The sequence below is a fragment of the Gallinula chloropus genome (assembly GCF_964237585.1).
Source record: "Gallinula chloropus genome assembly, chromosome: 1".
In the NCBI taxonomy this organism is placed as follows: Eukaryota; Metazoa; Chordata; class Aves; order Gruiformes; family Rallidae; genus Gallinula; species Gallinula chloropus.
Genome location: NC_140085.1, coordinates 42,613,613 through 42,635,747, shown reverse-complemented (window position 1 = coordinate 42,635,747; position 22,135 = coordinate 42,613,613). Strand labels below are relative to the sequence as shown.

At 39.2% G+C, this 22,135-nt stretch overlaps 1 protein-coding gene across 1 annotated transcript in view; it reads right to left on the bottom strand.

The window, feature by feature from the left end:
- The window catches only part of CPED1 (cadherin like and PC-esterase domain containing 1), a gene marked incomplete at both ends in the record, with an annotated part of 147,890 nt that overhangs the window by 18,913 nt on the left and 106,842 nt on the right, over positions 1–22,135 (bottom strand). Inside the window, 2 exons of the mRNA XM_084280067.1 lie at positions 37–173; positions 7,457–7,574. Of these exons, the coding sequence (XP_084136193.1) occupies positions 37–173; positions 7,457–7,574 (255 nt within the window). The remainder of the gene's footprint in view (positions 1–36; positions 174–7,456; positions 7,575–22,135) is intronic.

Below are 22,135 nucleotides of genomic sequence, written 5' to 3'. Positions count from 1 at the left end.
ATAGAAACAAATCAAAATGTAAAACCTGATACATACCTTTCTGCCCTCCACACAGCGCTGGAGCTCAGGCTTGGTTAGCACAGAGTATTGGCAGCCATGCGGCTGCCACGTTATTTCTCTCCAGTCACAGGTCCTGTTGTCAGAGCAGCTGAGGCAAGGGACAATCCACTGTCCTGGAAAACAGGAATGGGATGTCAGCATCTCCTCTGCATTTTTGTGAGCAGCCTTATTATACAGCAGGAGAGATATTTTTGAGTATTCTGTCATGGGAGTTTTCCCCAAATTAAATGTCCTCCCCAATGCTTTGAAGAGACTATTTCCTTCCTCTGTGCTATGCCCTTTTCATTTAGCAAGGAAGGGAGTTTTTCCTGGGAAAGCTCTAATTTGCCAGTCATGCCTGGGTTCATTTCTCAGTTCACATTACCTTTCTTGTAGCAGCTCATCCTGTCTCCACAGAAGGTATAGGAGAAAGGGAAAGGGGGTGAGGAGGCAGAATGGGAAGAGAGAGCATTCATATTCAGAAGTGTCCAAAGACAAGATTCATTCTCATCTACCACTAAACACCTATAAATTGGGTGGTTGTTCCAAGCTGGATTTTGAGAGTCCCTTCATAGAAAAATGAATCTAAGATTATACAGATAATGTAAAGATAACGAGAGGATGATTTTCCCTCAGAAATCAGAAATACTGATTTCTTTAATTTCTGAGAGTTCAGAGAACCATCCCAGACTATGCATACACATTTCAGAAGGTGAAATTAAGATGAGGTGAATAATCTATGCGATCTACTAGAGCACAATCCCTATTGTAAAAAATTATTTTACAGATTAGGAGCATAAAGAAGGATTACAAAAACTCAGCAGGTTTTAGTCATCTCTCGCCTGAAGTTTGAATGGTTTTGTCGTTTTGGTACTTTAAAGCTGTTAATTTCCAAAAATGGTGCTAGAAGTCTGATGTATTGAGCTTCTGAAGGAAGACTGAGAACATTTGAGTTGCCTTTGTATTCAGATCAACACAGGATACAAGTGCATCATCCTGACAATATCTCCCAGTGTCTGTGTAGCACCAAAACCTGCTTTTGCCTCTGATCAAAGGTGTTACACAAGGAACAGCACAGAGGTCCTTGTGTCAATGCCATCAGGCTCTGCTAGCACAGCTGGGTTTCTCATTTTAGCCCACCAAACATCTCCAAAAATCAAATGTTTGCAGAATTGATCTGGCCTTAGAGCCCATGACTACTACAGGGCAGCAGCTCTGCAGTCAGTATGGTATGCTTCACTGTGTGGGATGGATTCTTGCAACACCAGGAGCCACAGCAAAAAGTCAAGGCTGCTGCTTATCAACTTTTAACAGTTGATAAAAGGGACTGAGTGGAAGGCTGAGAAAAGCAACCCTGCAGGGTCCTAGCAGCCTTGGGAAAGACAGCTGCTACCTCAGGAGCAAGGGGGTTTCCAGGGAGGCAGCCTGCCCTTGCACTGAGCAAAAGTCCCAAGCAAATATGTTTTGGTAGCAGGGTGAGTTATCTTAGCAGATAAATAATCCTTCTAAATAAAACCATCAAGAACTGTTTGTACAGAAGCCCACGCTGGTCTGTCTAAGGGCAGAATATATCCAGGCATCTCTACCTGCTGTGTAGCCTGCTCAGTTGCCACTACTTCTGCCTGGTGCAGAACACACCCATGCCACCCTCAGCTATACTTGCAGATGATGCAGAGACTGGAACTACAACAGAAACCTGGACATTGACTTCACCATGCTGTAGATCTGTGAACATAACCCAGGTCCCCTGGTTCCCACACACGTTTCCTGAAGGATGCTGCTGGACAAGCAGCCTGCTTCAGCATGGTGTAAGGAGAGGATGGTGAGACCCACAGTGCTAGGTTGCAAGCAGGGAAGTTGTTCAGCAGTACTTGCCCAGAGGACCTCAAAACTTGCATCACCTGTGTCCTAATCACCCAGCTGTTTGTCCTTAAGCATAACTTCCCTCACTCTTGTCAGCTGAGGACTGCTTTAAAGCTCAAAATTCATTAAGATGGGAAAACAGCATGACTGTAACCTAATGGTTTATTTGAGAGATTCAAATGTTGGTCCCTGGGAGAGATTCTATGTAGAGTTTTTATCTAGGGGTTAAAGATTCTTTATCCGAAGATGTAAAGTGGATAACCATGAACAGGGAGTGATTTTCCAGCTGAATATCCTACTCAGCTGGGAAACCCAGGGCTGAATTTAGATGATTCCTCTTTCTCGAGGCCTCCAGTGCTGGCCATTGTGAACCTCATTGTCATGCTGGCCATCCCTTGGCTTTGAGGTCCCTTGCTCCAGGCTGTGACCTCCTGGCCACCAGTGGGGCCAGGCGTACTTTGACACATCAGGATCTCTATTGCTGTTTGTGGATCTTGGCCTTAGCTCCCCCTGTGCCCATTTGCAATTCATGGCTGAAGGGACATTCCCAGCTTCATAGCAGTTCTGTGAACAGACTGAGAAGTGGGAGGTGTCAGGTAGAACAGCAAGAGATGCCATGTGAACACTTTTTATTGCTTCATACCTTTTGAGTAACATCAGGGATAGAATGGTTGGTGGGGTTGGGGTCTGGACTCAGAGACTACCACAACTGCAAAGTTCTTCATAAAAGGTCTGAAAGTTGTTTAGGGCAGTGGTTTGTATTTAAAAATTCTATGAAAACTGGGCAGGTTTTTTTCTGGCATTGTAATTTTTATTTCAAACCAAATACATAAAAGTTCTGGCAATGTCTACAACATCGGTGATCCCTCATTTTATGGAATTTTCTTCTTCACATCCCATACATTTATGAGCTGATCTGGGTTTGGGCAATAAACTAGAAAAGTAGAACTATATAAAATTAATATTGAGGAGCTGAAACATCTGAACAATAAAAGTTTAAATTTTGGCAACTGAAAGTGATAAGTACCTTTTGAAAAGCTTCTTTCAAATAGTTTGATTTATATTTAATAGCTCTCTAGGTATATTAAGAAAAAATAGATCCATTTTTTGGCATATGCTAAAGGTTAGTGGCAAACGCAAAAAGAAAGTAGAGAACAAGGCTATATGGAGATAAACCCATGTTTGCAGGAAGCACTGACATTTAATGCTGTAAGAATAGTTGCAGGTTTTATATTTACATAGGGTTTTTTTAAATGAGGAGTGTAAATTTATTAATTTTTAATCCAATTGTATTGAACTTTTCCTATTGTACTTTCACAACAGTCAATGCATTCTTAACATTCAAAAATAACACTGTGTTAAAAGACAAAATGAATCTTATATGGGAAACAAGTCAACAATTAATGGTGAAAAATTGCAATCAGTTAATATTAGCTTGGAAATTAAGTTTATTTTCTATTGCAATTATAACTTGCTTTTCCCCACTTACATAAGGTAGCAGAATGTATTTCAATCACCCTGCGTTTTGTGGTGGTTCAGCTAAAAGAGTTAGCATTGGCTCTATCAGGCAAGGGGAAAATTACCTATAATGCAATGAAAGACAGCAGGAAAGAGAGAGCTGTTGTTAGTTTATTCACAAATTAAAACCAAAGTTTTATGAAAGCCTCTAACTAGGACAACTGACAGGAAAAGAGAGTAGTACAAGTGACAGAACTAGTGACAGGACAAGGGGAAACCATATGAAGCTGCATCAGAGGAAGTTTAGGTTGGATATTAGGAATAATTTCTTTTCTGAAAGGGCTGTTAAATATTGGAACAGGCTGCCCAGGGAGATGGACACCCCAGAGGTGTTTAAAAGAGTAGAAAGTGTACTTGGTAACATGGTCTAGTGTTGGACCTAGTCGGGCTGGATAGATGGTTAGATCTGATGATCTTGAAAGTCTTTTCCAACTAAATTATTCTATGATTCTAGGAGGTTTATTTCAGGAAAAGTGAAAGTAAACTGGATTTTTGTCTCATTAGAGCAGTTTATCAGTTGGATTCATAAGTCTTGGATATGATACCAGATTAAGCATTACCAATGCTCCCATAGAATGTTGTCCTAAAATTGTATGAAAAGAAGTATAATTTCAAAAAAAACCCATTAGAACTGTTTACCTTGTACATAAAAAATATTACTCTAAAGTTAAAAACTTCTAACCAATAAAGACTGTAAGCTTAATTTGACAGTTTTGTTTCTTCTTTCTTTTCATTTTTTCAACTTTCTTTATTTTTATTCATCCTTTCCCACTGTCAAAGCCCCAAATACACATATTTTGTTTTCAAGATCAAAATCAAAGTTATTCTATAATGCCAAACAATTATCCATATAAAAAGATGCTCTAAACTGGCAACTCCAAATTTAAATATCTAACCTAAACTGATGCTAAAGGTGTTTTGTTGATTTATGAATATTTTACTTTTACACTTGGTGTCTATTTGGCATTCTAAGACTTTTAAAAAATGTTTTCACTGTTAAAAGGATATTGGTTTGGATTTTTTTTTTCTTTTGGCTACATTTATGGAAAACAAAAGTTATATTATTCAGAAAAAGACTCAATTTTGATGCTACAGAATAAGAGGCCTTAGGCCTACTAATGTGTCCAAATTGACATTTACTCCTTGTAATCAAAGGAGACGCTCATTTGGTTAAGGATCAAGTTATGCCTCTGACCTAAATCTGGATGGCTGTTGAATGCAAATAAAGAGCTTGTACAGAATTATACTAAGCTGGATGCAGGAAATCTGGGTACAACTAAAACACATGTTGCATAGCACTAAGGCAGAACCTTAGAAGGGAGGCTGTGATGATCTCTTACCCACCGGATTTTGTAATTGTCTGCACACAACATTTCCACACATGGATTCACCTGCAGGAATTTAGGGGTTCTCATGGTCTCTATCAATTTTCTCTCTCTGTGAGGAGCCACATACATGCTTAGTGCTTCCCAACTTCTGTATTATTATTGTAATACAGCAATACTGATCAGAGAGCAAATTTTCCTACGATGGCCTAGTTCAAACCCCATTGAATCAGAGGGGAATTTCTGGAGGAAAAAGGATTTTTTTTGCTATGAAAACAATTAGTTCATACCATGATCTAAATAAGATGGAAAGAGAGAAACTTCTCCTGTTGTATATTCCAATTTGTATTTATTGATTTAATTTTTAAAAAGGGGGAACAAAGAGAGAGAGAGAGAAAGAAACAGTGCAAATTAAGTGTATATTTGGTGAGATGCTGAGTTTCCTCCAAAGAACACTGGCATGGTGACTAGGACAGGAGGTGGTCAGTTTGCCTTTGGTTAAACCCTGAACTGCTGTCTCTGAACGGCAGCAGAGGAATAGAAATGAGCCATGAAATCCTGGCTGTGCTGAACAGCAAAGCAGACTTCTGAGCTTTACCATTAAATTCAGAGGAGTTAAGGTTTTGTCTCTGCCTCAGCCTCTCCCTATGTCTGCACGAACACAGGCTTTTGCTGGCACAGACACATTGTGCTGAGATAGTACCGTAGCATCCCTATACAGCTGAGCTGCTCCCTGGTGTAAGAGCAATGTACAATGCTGAGTTACTTCTTCTGAAGTATTGAATTCACTTCTGAGAGGAAATAGGACATTGCTTGGCTTCTCTGAAAATTTAACTCATTTACACAAAAGAGATCTGGCTGCTTTAGCTGAAATCGCTCCCATACATGTTAGGAAAGTGGTCGCTGCCAGAAGGGGGCTATCATTCAATTGTTACAAATTTGGAATGATTCCCCACAAAAAGCCATGCTTTCCAGTTCTAGCTGGAAGCTGTGATGGACATTAAAACTATACAGTCACTTACTGCCAGATACTGCAAACCCCAGGTCTACTCTCATTAGACACCTCTTGGCAATCTTTGCTTTATAAGCAGAAATTATTCTTCCCTGGTTAATATACTTGTCCTTTGAGACTAGTATCATAGTTTCATAGAATCATAGAATCATAGAATATACTGAGTTGGAAGAGACCCATAAAGATCATCAAGTCCGACTCCTGGCTCCATATAGGGCCAGCCAAGTCAGAGCATGGGACTGTGTATCGTCCAGATGCTTCTTGAACTCAGCTAAGCTCGGTGTTGTGACCTGGGGAGCCTGTTCCAGTGCCTGACCACCCTATCAGTAAAGAAGCTCTTCCTAATAACCAGCTTAAACCTCCCCTGTCTCAGCTTCACACTGTTTCCTTGGGGTTTATCACTGGTCACCAAAGAGAGGAGATTAGAGCCTGCCCCTTTGCTTCCTCTCATCAGGAAGCCACAGACCACAATGTGATCTCCTGTGATGAGGACTACAACTCCCAAAGATTTTTTTTTCCATTTTAAATGGTTATATTTTTCACAATAATGCTGTAAAACGTATTTTATATTCAACTTCACTTAGCTATATGCAGTATTCAAAAGCAGCTTGTTATATATCAGGAGAACACGTTGCACCAGAAGGACTCCTTTGGAGATTTCATTTGGGTTTTCTAGTCAGGAACTTATAGTAGCATAGGATGGGTTGTGCTTCTTTATGATTTACAGCTTGCTGTGTGATTAAAATATGCTGTTGGGTACAACAGCGTCTCCTTTGTGTTTTCCCTTCATATATCACAAAATTAATATATGCCTCTATTTTTCACATGAAGTGATGCATTCAGGCAGTTCGCACATTCCTTTTACTTTCTATTGATTATTCCATGAGTTTGTGCAAATTTACTTCTAGGAGAAGCTGTTCCAATAGATGGTAAGAGAAAAAATACAGCGATGTTAGTAGCTCACACAGGACTCCTGGGTTATTTTTCATTTGTCTAATAAAGAACTGAAGAAAATTACTTACTGTCTAACCTGGCAGCAACTTCAGTTTTGAATAAGACTTTATACTCGAGTAGTCCTGTGGATTACTCAGATTTGGTAAAGGACATTTGCATAAATCTTTAGGCAGATGCAGTCTAAAGGTGGACACCTATCTAACAATTTGCTGTAATCTGTGTCCTTGCTGAAACAAAGAGATGCCTTGATCATATTGGCTATTGTATAATGTTTGATTGGTCCATCTTGATTTTTAAGGTGTTTATATAAGCAAAAACACATACTTACTGTTTGAAACTGTAAATTGGTTTTGTGTATCCAATATAGAAATGGAGATGTAAAATTCAAATGGATCAAAATGTTGTGTTCTTTTTCTAAAGTTAATTTTTGAGTAAATAATCCCTTTCATTTAGAATGATGCATTTTTATTTTAAATGGGTATGATAGAAATATTTCAATGCATTTAAGAGGTTAGATAACAGCAACACAAACAGTGGTGGGTCATTGATTAGAAGCTTATTAAACAAATTGTCACATAGGTAAATTAAGTAGATGTTTAAAGTCTGTAGCTGTTACAAGTGACTAGTTAAATTTCTTGTGTGTAGGTTAGCGCATGTCCATGGAGAAGTGGAAACATATTTAGCTGCTTTTGCTTTGATGAGATGCACAAGTTAGTTTTCAGAAGAAAGAGGATTAAGTACAAACCTTTAGTGTCTCCAGCCTCACAGGTCTTAAACATCGTCTGTGAAATTGCTGACAGATATTCATGAGACAGTGGCTGCAAGCCACAGGACTCCTCTGGGCGAATTCGAGAACCACAGTCCTGAATTAAAACAAAATCTGTTAAAATGACAGCACTGCACCCATCCATATGATTTTGAAATCCTCTTCAAGGACATCTGAGCAGGGGAAGAAAGTTCTGTGGGGTTGGTTCTGCAATTCATTCATCCTTTGCTCTTCAGCATATTTTTAGTAAGAGATTTAGAACCCTTCTCCATTCAGAAAATGGTTTTGTAAGAAACAATCCCAATCCACAGCAAATATAGAAGATACTATATTTGCTGAAGATATAAGAAAGTTTGTTAAGGTATATGTATATAACATTCATGTAATGTCGTGTCTAGTAACCCTATATATTGTAGCTATTTGCCCGTCACAATTTTGCATGCATATCTGTAGTCATATGGAATACATTACTGTGATGAAATGCCCCAAATTACCTTCAGGAGATACAGGTGCAGAAACAAAGAAAAAAAAAAATCAGGGAAAGAGAAAGAAAAAATAAATTTTCAAGGGGAAAATGTTTGAGGTAGTAGAGGGGTTACAAAAACTTATTAGAGGCACTGAAGGAAAGGATTTAGTATAAATACAATCTGACTGTATCTTTATCTGAGATGTATTCCATAGTAAAACTCAGACATTAACAAAAGGGTAACGTTTTAAAACATTAACCTTGTAATTAATGTTCATTGTATAAAAGAATCTGACCTTTTTTCACATTCTAGAAAGAAGGGTTCACTGAGGCCCACAGTTAACGCAGAATTATTTGATCTGTGTTTATACTTGGATACAGAAATATGCACTGGTTCTTAATTCAACAGAACTGACTAAAGACCACTAATGCAATGGCATATATTGTAAACACACTTCATAAGTTTTTCACATTTTTATAATTTCTGATAAATTTTATAGGCATTAGCAGAAAAGTATATGAGAATCAATTAATATCAGATGCCTAAAAATTAGCCTTAAGAACCTGGAATACCAATCTATCCATTTGAGATGAACTTTCTTAAAATTTGCAAGTGAAAAGTGTTATTGGCTTTTAGAAAAATTAAACATCGTTTTATATGGAAGGCCAGAGATGCCAGCAGCTCCCCAAATTTTCAGATGAAATATCTGTACAATCAGTGATTCCTTACCAGAAGCACAGGTGGGTGCTTATGTTTTAAGCAATGGGCGATATCAAGTTTGTGGCTTTACAGTTATAACGTTCAAGCATCCGCTGGTATCACATAAATGACATCACATCATTTGCAACACCGCACAATTCCTTTGGTAATTTTAGATATCTACAGTATGTAAGGCTGCATAAGTTGCTCGTTCTGGCTTCATTTTGTAGCTTCTGCAGCTAAACAGTATTGCCAGGACACCTTTAATCTGGTTTAGGTGTTCAGTTCAGGATAAAATGAATCACATCCTAAAAATACCTTTCTCCCTCAACTGTAAAGAAGAGTTTGGAACAATTCAGAGGCATAGATCTATGTTAGTTCAGATAAATATCTCTTCAAATTACTCGGTAAAAGTACCCATGCTCCATACTGCACTGCCCGTGCTGGTGCTACTGCCAGATGTTTCACCAGAAGATAGGAGCATGCCGGGGTCAGCGTTAGCTCGAAAAATTGTGTCTACTATCTCACATTTCATTGTCTTATCCTCATATCTGTGTTGTGATAAGATCACCAGACCAGAATACGACGAGGGTTTTTTCTCCCCAAAATGGAAAAGCTATAAAACTGGGACTTAAAATAGCAAAGAAGATAATTTTATGTCAAAGGAGAAAGCATTACAAAAATTTAACTGTGGCAATAACCACATAATGTGCTTTTATTTATAAATACTTTATGAAAAATGCAGCTGTGGCCCTTTCTGGCTAAGCAGAATATTAGTTATGGTAATGCTCAATGATTCAAAGTTTGCTTTTTTGAAGAATTGCATATGCTTAGTGCTACCAATTAGTTACAAACAAACTAAACAAATGGAATCACACTTTTACTGGAGTGTGTTCAAGAAGGAATAGTCTTGAATGAAAAAATAATGATAAAATTAATTTTTGTGAAGAAAGAAAAAATATGTCATTGGTCTTTGCTGAAGTATGCTGATTTCTGTATTTATTTTCTACAGTGATGCTAAAAATAATTGGCAACTGTCATGGAATATCATTCATTGTTTCCATGAAATTATGCTACATCCAGGATTCCACGCCTAAATTAGACCAATGAGCAAATGACAATTATGTCCCAATATTGTGAAGGTGAAACATGACATTTAGTGTGCTATTTGCCACTGATATAGCTGGAGATGCAAATCCATCCTGAAATTTAGTAAATACTGTTTGGTCTTGACAATGCAGTCAGAAACCAAAGTGAAATAGCTGTCTCACAATTATTCCTAAATCATTGAATTCCATGGTGGGGTTTAATAAAATCTTTTGTGTGACTTCAAAGGGTTGCGGTCATTTTTGGGCACAAAAAGTCAGCGGAATGGTAGATATGTGTGGGTTCTTTTGTACAGTTGTTCTGTTCTCTGCTTCATGCTCTATGACTAGGGGAAGTTGTTATGACAAAATGAATGGCATGGTATCTTCTAGTGTTAAACTGTGATGTTGTGTTGGAGCCTGTGGGTCTGGACACACTGCCTGGCTATTTGACAGTATTACTTCAATAAACATTAACATCAGAAAGCTCCTATCCTTGCAGTAAAACATTCTGCACAGGACTTCACAAGGAAGCCCGAAATTCCTGAATGCACTGCCATTGCTCTCAACACAGTGTCATAAAATAACTTAACAGGGATTTTCTTGTTCATACCTCTGCCCAGGATATGTGTTTAAGCAAACAAAAATTTATTTTAATTGCATTCCTTGGACAATATCAGTAAGAACAGCTTCATGTGGCTGATCCATTACTAACCACAGTCAATATGCAAGTCAAACTCTGGCACCAATTCCCTTTGTCTCTGCTGTGTTTTCGAAGTATGCAAATCGGGAATTTTAAAGGACGCTGCTTGTGTTTAATATGCAATTCCCATCTATAACTAGAGTCATGGGATACTGTGAATCACTGAACCAGCCTTAGTTTGTTTTTTCTTTGCTTTTGTGGGAGACCAATCCTTTGTCATCATTGAGATATTTTAATATAAAGTGAGAAATGAATCAGCAGCAGCCAGATTTACCGCAGCTCCACCAATGTACGGCACGTTAAGGGCTTTTCTAACTGCCTGCAGTTTTCTTCAGGTGCTGCAGTGACATGACATCCCTCTTGTCTTGCCCAAAGATGAAACATCTTGTAATCTTAAATATGTTTACGAAAGATCACTGATGGCAAAGACGAGAGCCAGACATGTAAACTTAAATGATAGCTCTTGCTCTGTGTCTGTTCTTCCTGCAAACCTTCATTTTCAGAAAGCAGACATAAAAAAAACCCTTGAAACGTCTGGACTAGAATCAAAAGAAAAATTCCCCTGCATTATGTACTCCAGTGCACAGTTAGAATTGAGTCTTTATAGGACTGGTTTGGCACATTACTAGAAAACTTTCTTTTTATCTTTACAGAAGATTTTTCTGGACATTAGCAAATAAAAGAGAGAAAAAGCTTTCCTCTCTACATCCAGATACCTTTCAGTCAACATCAGTTGATTCTTACAGAGTGAACATTTCTGGAATCCATCTGCTGTGTGAAATGAGAACTGTTTCCTTTCAGAGCACACTGCAGTGAACTTGATTCTTCACAAAGGAAATAAGTTCTAGCCCTTATAAAGAGATCACACAGATTTTTAAGCCTGCAAGTCTATTACTAATATTTTTTTTGTGAAGTCATATCAAATTATTAATTTGGAGATATTAGTGCATAGGTTAGTCCATTTTTTTACAGTCTAGGTGCCTGATTTAATAACAATTTTGTTTAGCTCAGCTTTCAGTAACATCTTTGTATTTCCTCTCAGTTATATATACTTATGCATATACATACACACACCCCCCCCCATACATACATATTTTCACTCAGGTGAAATATTAAAAAAACCCACCAGTTTAAAATCATATAGGTGTATGTGAGAGAGAGATAACCAAAGCATTATAAAAACAATCCATGATCATGCAGGTAATACTGTGGAACGAATATCACAGAGATAATATAATTGTAGATGTAATTATTAGATTAACATCTAACTTAACTATTACGGATTTCTACTTGCTGTTGTATCTTATTACCACTTCCACCCTAATGAAAGAAGGATTATTCTGAAATCACAGTACTTGCCTACAGATTAACCCCATAAACTTCCACCAAACTGGAAGCAGTTAGAGAGAAAGTAAGAAGCCTGCGACTTTCCTGGGAAAATGCATATCGAACAGGGACAAACTATTCAACTTTATTTGAACAGTCAGTGCTCCAGTGGTGACAGAGCCAGCTCAAAAAGGCTTTTTAAAATAGGAAGGTTGGCTTTTTAGAACTTTTCTGGGGTAAGCCAACTTTGTCCATTCAAAGCTATTGCCAAAACTGTAATTTTCGGTGGAAGTAGACTTATGCTAATGAACAGAATGCTTTGGAAACTCCCACCCAGGATGCTTGGCTCCAGGATCTACTCTCAGCTTTCTCAGTAAGACTTCTTCTGGCATTTGTATGACAATCCCTAGTGATCCATGGGAATGGTAGGTTCAACTGTTTGATAAACAGGTCATTTCTGCTTGGGTGTTCATGCGAGATTGCACCCAGCCCAAATCATTGATGACTACCCCTACCAGACTAACAGAAAATCAGATTATCAGAATATTTTAAAGTAAACAACAAGAGAAATACAACTAAGCTCACAGGAATTCATTTTAGCGTTGCCTACAACCAACACATAGCCAAAAACCTTCGCCTTTTAAACACCCAGAGCCCACACATATCTGGGAACTAGGGGATGAGAAAAGCCTCATTCACTAGTTCTTGGCAAAGAAGGGAGGAGACCTCTCCACCCATGCAGCTCTGACCCTGAAGTCCCTTAGCCAGTGCTACCCATCAGCTTGACAGCTCACCCAGCCACCTCCCCAAAGGCATCACCTTGCCTTATGATGCTGCTGGGGCCACCTTATTTCTTTTGCATCTTTACATTTTAGACACGACAGAACAAAGTTTCCTGTGAAAGAGGTAATTTTGAATGCATTTCTGTTGGCCTCTGTAGGCTCGCTGACAACTTTATTTGATCTGGTGCTGTTTAAGCTGACCCAGGTTTCTCATTAAATCTTTTCATCTCTCTTTAGTCCATCTTTTTCTACTATTTTACACATAGCTAAAACTGGATGAAAAGTGATTAAAAATTATGCTATGGAAGGAATTCTAATAAAATTAGTCAAAGAGTGAGCTCATGAAATAGTGAAATTGTATCCTACTGCTAGGGAATAAATTGTAAGCAGATGGATTAGTTCCACTCTATCAACTTTATTAATATGGCAGTAACAAATGAAGGAACAGTTGGCATATTGACTTCTATTCAACCATCTCCCTCTGTCCAGCTGCATTATTCAGTGATAGATGAACCTCCAAAGATCTGGAGGTTTGGGTTGGTTCAATTCACCACCCAAAATTAACTAGACTGAACCGAAATTCCTGGGTGTACAAAATAGGCCTAGAAAGTTCTCACAAGGAGAGAGGCAGTGTCCTGAGAAATTTCAGTTCACTACTGCTTTTGGCTGGGAAACAATGACTTATTATTCATCAAGTTCCACGACACAGATGAAGACATTGCCTCTATCAAAAGGCAGGCAAAGCCATTAAACTAAGAGTAGAGGATTAATGGGGTGAACTGAGAGAGTAGCATGCGTGTTGCAGCGTGTTTTAAAGGAAAGAAACTGCGACCACTGTGTTTTGTAAGGAATCTAATGTGTTCCATCTGCAAAAATGGGATAATGTTTCCCCAGCGACCCCAAAGGCACTGTCACAAAAAATACATTAAAAGACTACGGGATGCTCTGTTCCACCGGGATCTGTTAAAGGCCCATAAAAACACTTTAGAAAAGGAGTCTAGGCACTCAAAGAGTTGGAACATGCAGTGCACAGACATCAGTAGGGGACCGGGAATAACATGGAAAGCTGAAATACTGGCCATATTGACAAGGCATGGTGGACACATCAGAGAACAGTCTGAAATGTGGACAAACTGCAGCCATCAGCCTAAATCGCTTTCAAGTTCTTACAAGCACTCTTCAAGTTGTCCCTGTTATTATTATTTTGTCTTAATAATACAAGCATACCATGTACTGAAGGACATTTCTCTCCCAATCACAAACTTCTGCATAGGAATATCTTTTAGGAGAAAAAAGCCATGTGCTTTAACTGGTGAAGGAAGAATGTCATATCTACACAATATCTTTACTATCTGCTAAAGAGCTTTTTAAAATCCCAGTAGGTGCCTCTCTACAAAGACAACTGCCTCAAAGTACATACAGATTATACAGGCAAATAAATTTCATCTTGACACTTGAGCATATGCAAAGTATCTTCCTCTGTACTGAGAATGCTGACCTCATGGAAAGCTAAGAAATTGTTTTGAGAACTGCACGCTGCTTCTAAAGAGAAAGTATTGCAAGTTGTGTGCCCCTATTTTAGTATCTTTTGTGTGCACTGAATATAAAAGCATCCTTCCAATCTACGAAGGATTTTGATTTGACTCAATTTTACATCATGTTTAATATTGCACACTTGATGTCAGTTGGACTCTGTATCCACCTTCCCGTTCCCAAAGAGTGAAAAGTTCAAAATTCTGTGTTTGTGAACCTCAGAACAAAAAACATTCATGTGAGGGCTAAAAAGTATGGCTCTTAATCTCACAGAGACTTGTGAATTATGGTTCTGAACAGCTCAGAGATGCAGCGGAATTAGTTGAAGACAGACAGCTGAAAGTGAAATCCAACTCCATTAAGACTAAAATATTGTAAACGTAAGAAGTCTCAGGAAATATTTCAAACTGTAGCTAAAGGTAATCACAGATTTCTTTTCAATATTTAAATGTAACATCTGCATGGATTTTTCAACTGTTTTCTTAGCAAGCATGTTTTCTAATGCAACTAATGTTACTTTTCCCAAGCCAGAACAGTGGCAATTTCCATTGTTTATGATTTACAAACTAAAAGCACAAAGCAAGAAAGGAATGAAAAGAATTTAGTGTTTCTTCCTCCCTCAAAACAAAGATAAAAAAAAACGAACAAGGAATAGCAGATAAAAAGAGGCCTTTTACTATTTTAGGTTCTGGAGGGGTTTTTTTTAGTTTAAAAAGTTGATCTGGAGACTTTAAGAGCTGCATCAGTTTTGGATTCTCACCTTGTTTCCCTCCCCCTTTTCCCAGTGCAAGCTCTGAATGTGAACTGACTTGCATTTTGCCAAGTCCGCTGTCTGAAAATGGAGAATAGCATGAGAAAATCATGTGCTTTGACAGCATCAGAACTAAATATTTTATGTGATAACAAAAGGAATTATTAGGTATTTATGGTTCTTTCTCAATAAAGTGTTGGTAATTAAATAAAAAACCTGTACTGCCTGAGACAGGACATCCCACAGCCTTGTGGCTATTTTTCAGGAGCATTCTTTTATACCCTTCCATGCACAGGGTCTATGGCATTCACAGTTCACATCCCAAAGCCATCTATACGTCTTCTTATGTGCAAGAGTCATTGGAGCTCTAGCCTCATCCCCTTGATTTTAGACTAAGAGTTTTATTAGCAGCCACGATGAACACGTCAGAACTCAGACTGAACAGCCATTGCTACACTCAGAGAGTGGGAGAGAAAGAATGAGTTGGAAAGTGTTACTGTTCATTGAATTCTGAAACTGAAATACTTTGACAACGAATGCAGTGCATTGACCAAGCCTCTGTTTGCCAAGGACTCAGTCCAGTGAGCTACACAGCTGCTAAAGCTGCTGTTAAAGCTGCTCTTCAGGGTAAGCAAGGCTTGCAGATTTGATGTCAGTGTTTCAGGGTGTACTGCACTGAAAGTACTTCTTTCTCACTTTAAGCACAAAATCCTGTAGACCTTACAAGAACTTTTATTAACTTCATTGAGGATTTTGTGCGTACTGAGGTTAGGATTCCAAGGAGAGATTTAGGATGTTTGGGTCCAGTTCACATCTCTGTCTCTTATTTTCTCAATCAGCTTGAGCAGATGACAGGGAACTCCATCTAACACCTGTATTGTATCACCTCAAAATCCTCACTCAGTTGCCACCAAGCTCCTAAGTGCCTCATTTTCTTCTGGTGGGTAAACTAAAGCATGGCTCAGCAGAGCTATGTTTGTCAGCACCTTTACCTCTGAGTTCAAAAATCCCTTTCCCAACAGTGCTTGGACATGCCACCAGGATTGTCTTGCACAAAGCTTTAACTGGTATTTCTCCTCTCAAATAACAGGTAGAACATTTCACTGTGATATCAGAAACACAGTTTAACATCTTTCCTTGAACTGATTTGCAGCAGAGATTTCAGTCCAAGCTCCCAGTATCTTCCCTCTGGTCAGTGGGCGACAGGCTAGTTCTGTCTCAGTCTCTCCCAAGGAAGCTGTTTGCATTTGCTTTGTACATACAGTTAAATGCTGACTTGTAAAGAGCCTTGAACCTGCTCCACCCATGGGCTGGAGGTGTGTAAAGAATGCAGGGTGAAAGTGGATGGAGGGAGCAGCACCAGGCTCCCAGTTAACTGCTACATGAGAAAGGACTGGCTGAAGTAGGTACTTCACTCCTTGAGAGCACACCTTGCAACTCAAAGTGGAGGAAAGGGTCTCCAGTAACTCAAAGACTGGATGTGTGGCTCCCAGGGAAAGGTATGCTTAAGATGCATTCCTTTCCAGGTGATTTTCTGCTGGGCAATACATCTGACTCTCAAATCACTGCACTGGCTCTAGTAGATCTTATTTTTACAAGCTGAACTCTGCTATTTGAAGTTTAAAGAAAGGCTGTAGCCTGATGCAGTTTTGGTTGTGTTTTTCCCTCTAGTTGTATCAGTTCTTCTATTAAAAGATACTAAACCTTTATCTCACTAACACTCCCTATACAATGCACGAGGAACCTGGGCATCGTGTGTTTCACTAGACATCAATGCTTAAATGTCTCTCTTTTCTCAGCTGATTCTCCTGGATTCTCCTAGACATCCCTGGGCTTGAGAAAAGGAATGTAATGCTAATTTTCTTTTTACCAGCAAAATATTCATAGTGAGTAGTAGGCTAGTGACTACTAAACAGGATGCTAAAGGACTAATTTCTTAGTTCTTTTGAGCAGCTCAAATAAGAACACTGATTTTCCTTATTTTTTCTTCTCACAAATAAAAAAACCCAAAAAAACCAAACCTAAAACCCACAAAACAAAAAAAAAGGAACTTTGAAATTTCCTTTCTTAGTCTAAGTTGAGCTTAAATTGGCACAATGAACTGAAAAGGTATTAGCAAACCATCGATGAACTGAGAGCAAGATTTCAAGAGCTTTGTTACTTTGGGCAAGTAGACAAAAACACATCTATGGAGGTAATAAAAAAATGGTGCACATTAATTTATAAAAGAACTTTATTACTGCTGCAGGGTGAATTAAATGTTTTTTGTTTGTTTGTTTAAGGAACTACTGAACACAGTTTTATGTGGAAATTGTTCTCTGTAGCACACTAGGTTTTGGAATGTACTTCAGAGCCATGTATGGTCCATGGAACACTGAGGAAGCTCAGAAACACCAAGGGGGAGATTTTGGAAACTGTTTTCTCGGGCAATGCCAAAAACACAGCTAGTTCCTGCCTTTCATGTAAAAACAAAGCCTACATATGTGTGGAGGCTTCACTCTAATGGAAAGCATGCTTGTATCTGGTGGACACCAGGGGTCTTTCTCTTTGAATATTTGCAGTCTGCGCTGACACACATTTGAAGAGCCCGAGCACATGGCCAGCTTCGTGCTGCCATGCACTTTGGTCTTGTCTGTCTTTACTGGTGTCCCAAGGAATGTTCAGGGACAGATCCTGAGAGCAGCTATGTTGAACACCCAAGTCACCCAAGCCAGCTTCCAGGAGTTGAATGCCCTCCTCTTCGAAAAGCAATGCTGTGGTGGAAGACCCTGGGGTTGCTCTCCTCCCAGACACCTTGCGCTCTACCAGCAGCTCAGTGGGGGCAGGCCTTAGTGGGTGGCAGCCCCACAAACAGCAACCTGACTGCAAACAGCAGCCCAACTGTCCCGAGTTTGGCTCTCTTTTTAAAGTGGCCTTTGACAAAGGACCCATCTCTGACAGAGGGTCCATCTCTGAGGCTTTTCTGGCCAAGTATCAGACCCTTCTCATATTAAGACATTAGGCTGGCTGTTTAAGATGCAGGTTCAAAGACCTTGAGAGGGTATGTTTTTAGGAAGAGGGCACATACACAAATCTTTCTAACTGCCATCAGCAAATATTTTATGTAAAAACCTATTACTGGTGTAAAGTTTAGAGTCTTGTCTCACACACGCAGAAATGGGAGGGCTAAAACTAAACACATGCAAATGACACTAGAGAAATGTCCAGGACAGACAGACGGTGCTGGGATAGGTCTCCATCCCACACTATCCATAGCTCAGATTGAAGCTGCCTACATTCAGTAGGGGCTGTACATGGCTACAGTAGTGCAGGAGGGAAGGCTAGGACTTTTACTGGGCATGTATAAGAGTGAGAGAATACAAAGATTTAAGAAGTGGTGGAGTTGTGGGGTTTTTTCTTCTTTTTTCCTCTTCAGTGAAAAGGTTCAGTGAAAGTACAGTATTTAAAAGGAAATCAGTCAACATCATTTGAGATTAAAGTTTCTTGGACAATGCACACAGCAAAGGACTGTATCAAACCAGAAAAGATAAATGTATTTATAGACTGTATCTGGTTATCATTTGTACTTCCATTTTACCACATTGTAGCTTATCACGAAAAGAATGGAGGACTGATTTGCCTTTGAAAAATCAATACATATTTCATTCAGAAGAACCTTTGAGATAGAATATTTTCATTTCTGTCTAATGGCTATGTCCAGCACTAAATTTTACATATCCCCAGATACTCATTTAATATACACAGCTGGGAGACTGGTGTAGGACAGGCAAATCTGCTTTCCTAGAACACCTAGATAATCTGGCTATGGTGTAATTTATTTTCTGAACTATAATGGGGTCAAAATTGACTCTAATGAATTTGCAGCACACTTGCTGCTACTATCACAGAAGTGAATTTCACGGATTTTTATTAATCATGATCTTTTTCAAAAGATAGTGATTAAAGGTTTGCCTTCTGGTGCGTGGCAGACTGAAAATGCAGCCTCCTTACAGCTTGGTGGCTTACTGAACAGCAGACTGCATGCAGGTAGCTTTCACACATGGACAGAAACAGATTGCATGCAGTTAGTGCCAAATGAGCAGATTGAAGCTAGAATTCACCCTGCTTTCTCCAACAGCCTGCTTGCAGTAATTTACTACCCCACGTCCTTTTCATTCAGCTAAAGTAATCAAGCAGTCACCAGTTGAACAAGGCACCCCTCACAAAACCCCACTAATTACTTCTGAAAACTGAATAATGTGCTTAGCGGTGATGTTTACTCTGCTGCACAAGGCATGATAAGTGATGCTGAGCTGAAGCTGTGCTTTGGTCGATACTGAGATCACAGTAGCACAGAGATGGAGCACACTGGGAATAGGAAAAAAACCCTGACCATAGAAACTGAAAATTAGGCACCCTTAACAATGTGTTAAGGCAGTTAATTACAGGCTATTAATCACCTAAGTTCCCCTGATCTACACAAACAGTTTTATCCAGACACTTACTCTCCCTAATAGACATCTGGAAGATTTCTGTGACTCACTTCAGGTCTGGGGAGCAGCAAGGAAGCAGGTAACACAGCACTACAATCATAAGTGATTCACAGTGACTCAGGTTGTTCCCCACAAAATGTCAGAAACATATTAACTACTCCTTTCCCTGCAAGGACAGAGGCTACACTTAGATCTGGGATATGTACCAGGTCCAGGCGGTGACCCAACCTACACTCGCCAAGACTCAGCTCTCTACAGAGCTAAGGACTCCTCCACCTTTCATATGTATTTTGAGTCAGCCTATGAAGCATTTTGTGTTTGACTTTCTTGTGTCCACTAGTAAAATGAACTGCTGTAAAATCAGGTTTGTGGAGATGTGGAACAAGTTTCTCCTTCAGCAAAGTAGGCATGGATACATTCATATCCCAAAGCAAGCCCTCACACACTGTAACTTACATTGTTTTTCCAACTGATAGGATTATTTGATTACAGGCAATGCCCCCATAACAGGTCTGAAAACATGGACTGAATATTATGTTATCATTTAAGTGCTTTTGCCCAGGCAGATGAACAGCCTAACAATGGATTGCTCTTGGCCTGCCCGCACTCCTGCTTGCTAACCAGCTATTATTCATGCTCTTACTCTTCCTCGGTGAGATAGTGGATATCTTGCAATAGGAATTTTGCTGAGTGTTTTTTCCAATAATAACTCAGCAAACCCCTTACAAATCCTGAACCAAAGATGGAGCCCAGATTCCAGCCAGTGCGAGCTCCCTCCCACACGGCAAAGGGCAGCCAGAACTCACCGTGGACACCAAAACCCCAGACTTGCTGCAGGCTTGGCTGCTGCAGAAAACTAAAGCATTTCCAGTTTGAATCAGACTTAGAGGATGTACTACAGACAAAAGGACTGCAATGATGGAAATATTACAGTGTGATATAGCGTGCATTCGATACCATTATATACTGCATATTGCAATCTATATTAGAGGCATGATAGTAACTTAACAGAAGTTAAATTAAACGTTAGTGCAAGAATGTTGCCATCTTACTTTTGCTTCTCTTTAATTCCCTCCTTCCACATCCTTTCCACAGCTTTTTATCATTTGACAAGAGTAGAGACTGTATAAACTTTACAGTCTTTTTCTGTAGAAAAACACAGATGTGGAGTAATCTTGCCGTGCTGATTCCATCATATTGATCTTTACCCTCCAGCTGCTAAAAACCCCTTTCTCACATAAAAATGGCAAGTCTGCATGACTGAATCATGGGAAGATACTTCTAGAAAACTCTTTATTCCTTTTCAGTTATTTTCTTTTAAAGTTACTCACATGAGGAAGACAGCGAGAAAGCTTGAGGGAAGATCAGAAGGAGGAAAGAGAAAAGAGAAAGATATGGGTTATATAAATGGTAAGTGAGCTTCTTGAGGTACATGGCGGTCTAAATGTGCTGTGTTATGACAACTGAATAAAATTGCTTAAATAATCATTCACAATTACTAAAAAACATTAAAAAATATTTTAAATTCCTCTACTTTACAATATTAAACCTGTCCTCTGTTGTGTTGAAAGCATCACATAAGAGGAAACAACTCAAGATCAAACATTGCTCCAAAAACACCGTATTAATATTTTCATATAAAGTGCACTAAAAGCCCACATAGTAGATAAATTCTAGTTTACAATTTTGTACCTCACAGAGATTATGGTGATTAAATAAACTCCTTCTTCAAGGTTGAAGAACTTCAGCATCTATCATGCTGGGGGATGAAAAGGTGCACAGGTCCAACAAGTTGCCTCAATGCAGCTATGAAAACCCAGACACACAGAGGCTCCAAATAGCCTTCACACTGCCAAGTTCAATGGCTTGGAGACAGCTCCACTTTCTCCTGGTAAAACAGTATAAACACCTTCACTGTATCAAAGGGCAGAAGTGAAGCTTCAAGTAGATGAGACTTGGATGTGCTGTAAGACATTTCTTGTAAAGCAAAAAAATAAGCTGCCACAGCCTTTCCCAGCCTTCAGTAACTGACTGAAGTTGTGAAGTTAGTTCCGAGTTAAAGCCAAACGAGAGAGGTGCTACCATTATTTATGAGTGCTGGTGGTCCTCTGGCAGCGTGCCGTCCATAACCACTTTTTACAAGAAGTTGGACATTTCCCAAGATATTTTTTTCCCGTGTTCTGATTGACCTCAGTGGCAGCTGTTGAGTGCAATTATCTCAAAGGACTGCAAGCCTAACAAGCACAAGCAAATACAAGCTCCAGAAGTAATCTCTATCCTTTCACAATGCTTAACAATGAATGCTTCAACTGCTAGGAGTTAATGCAATGTGTAAGCTCCCCAAATACTCATTGTTGTACTCTACCAGATACGTCTCACATAGATGAGATTTTTCCAACAAGGCAGCTCTTCAGATCTGCCTTTCCTTCTTCCTTGCAGTACAAGCTCCTCATCCAAAACCTTCCTCACACAGACAGTAACGGTGTCAAACAAAATGATGTCAAATCATGACACACTGTCACAAAAATGATAAATGGGATGAAAACATGCTGATCATAACTTTAGAGTGATTTTATCTGGAATAACTTGCACTTGCAACATCCACATGTGCAATGTTTAAAGGGGTTGCCTGACCACATGTTTTTGCTCCACATCTGTCAACTAAGAGCAGTGGTCTGTTTGCACAGTGTAGTACTCTGGAACATTATGATACTCCCACAAGTATTTCTGACTTATAAAGCAAGAAATGGGTTACCTTGAGGCTGTGGCATGTTCATCTGTGTTTTATATGTTACAGTTGTAACACTCTTCATATTTTTGTAAATGATATTAGTTGCTTC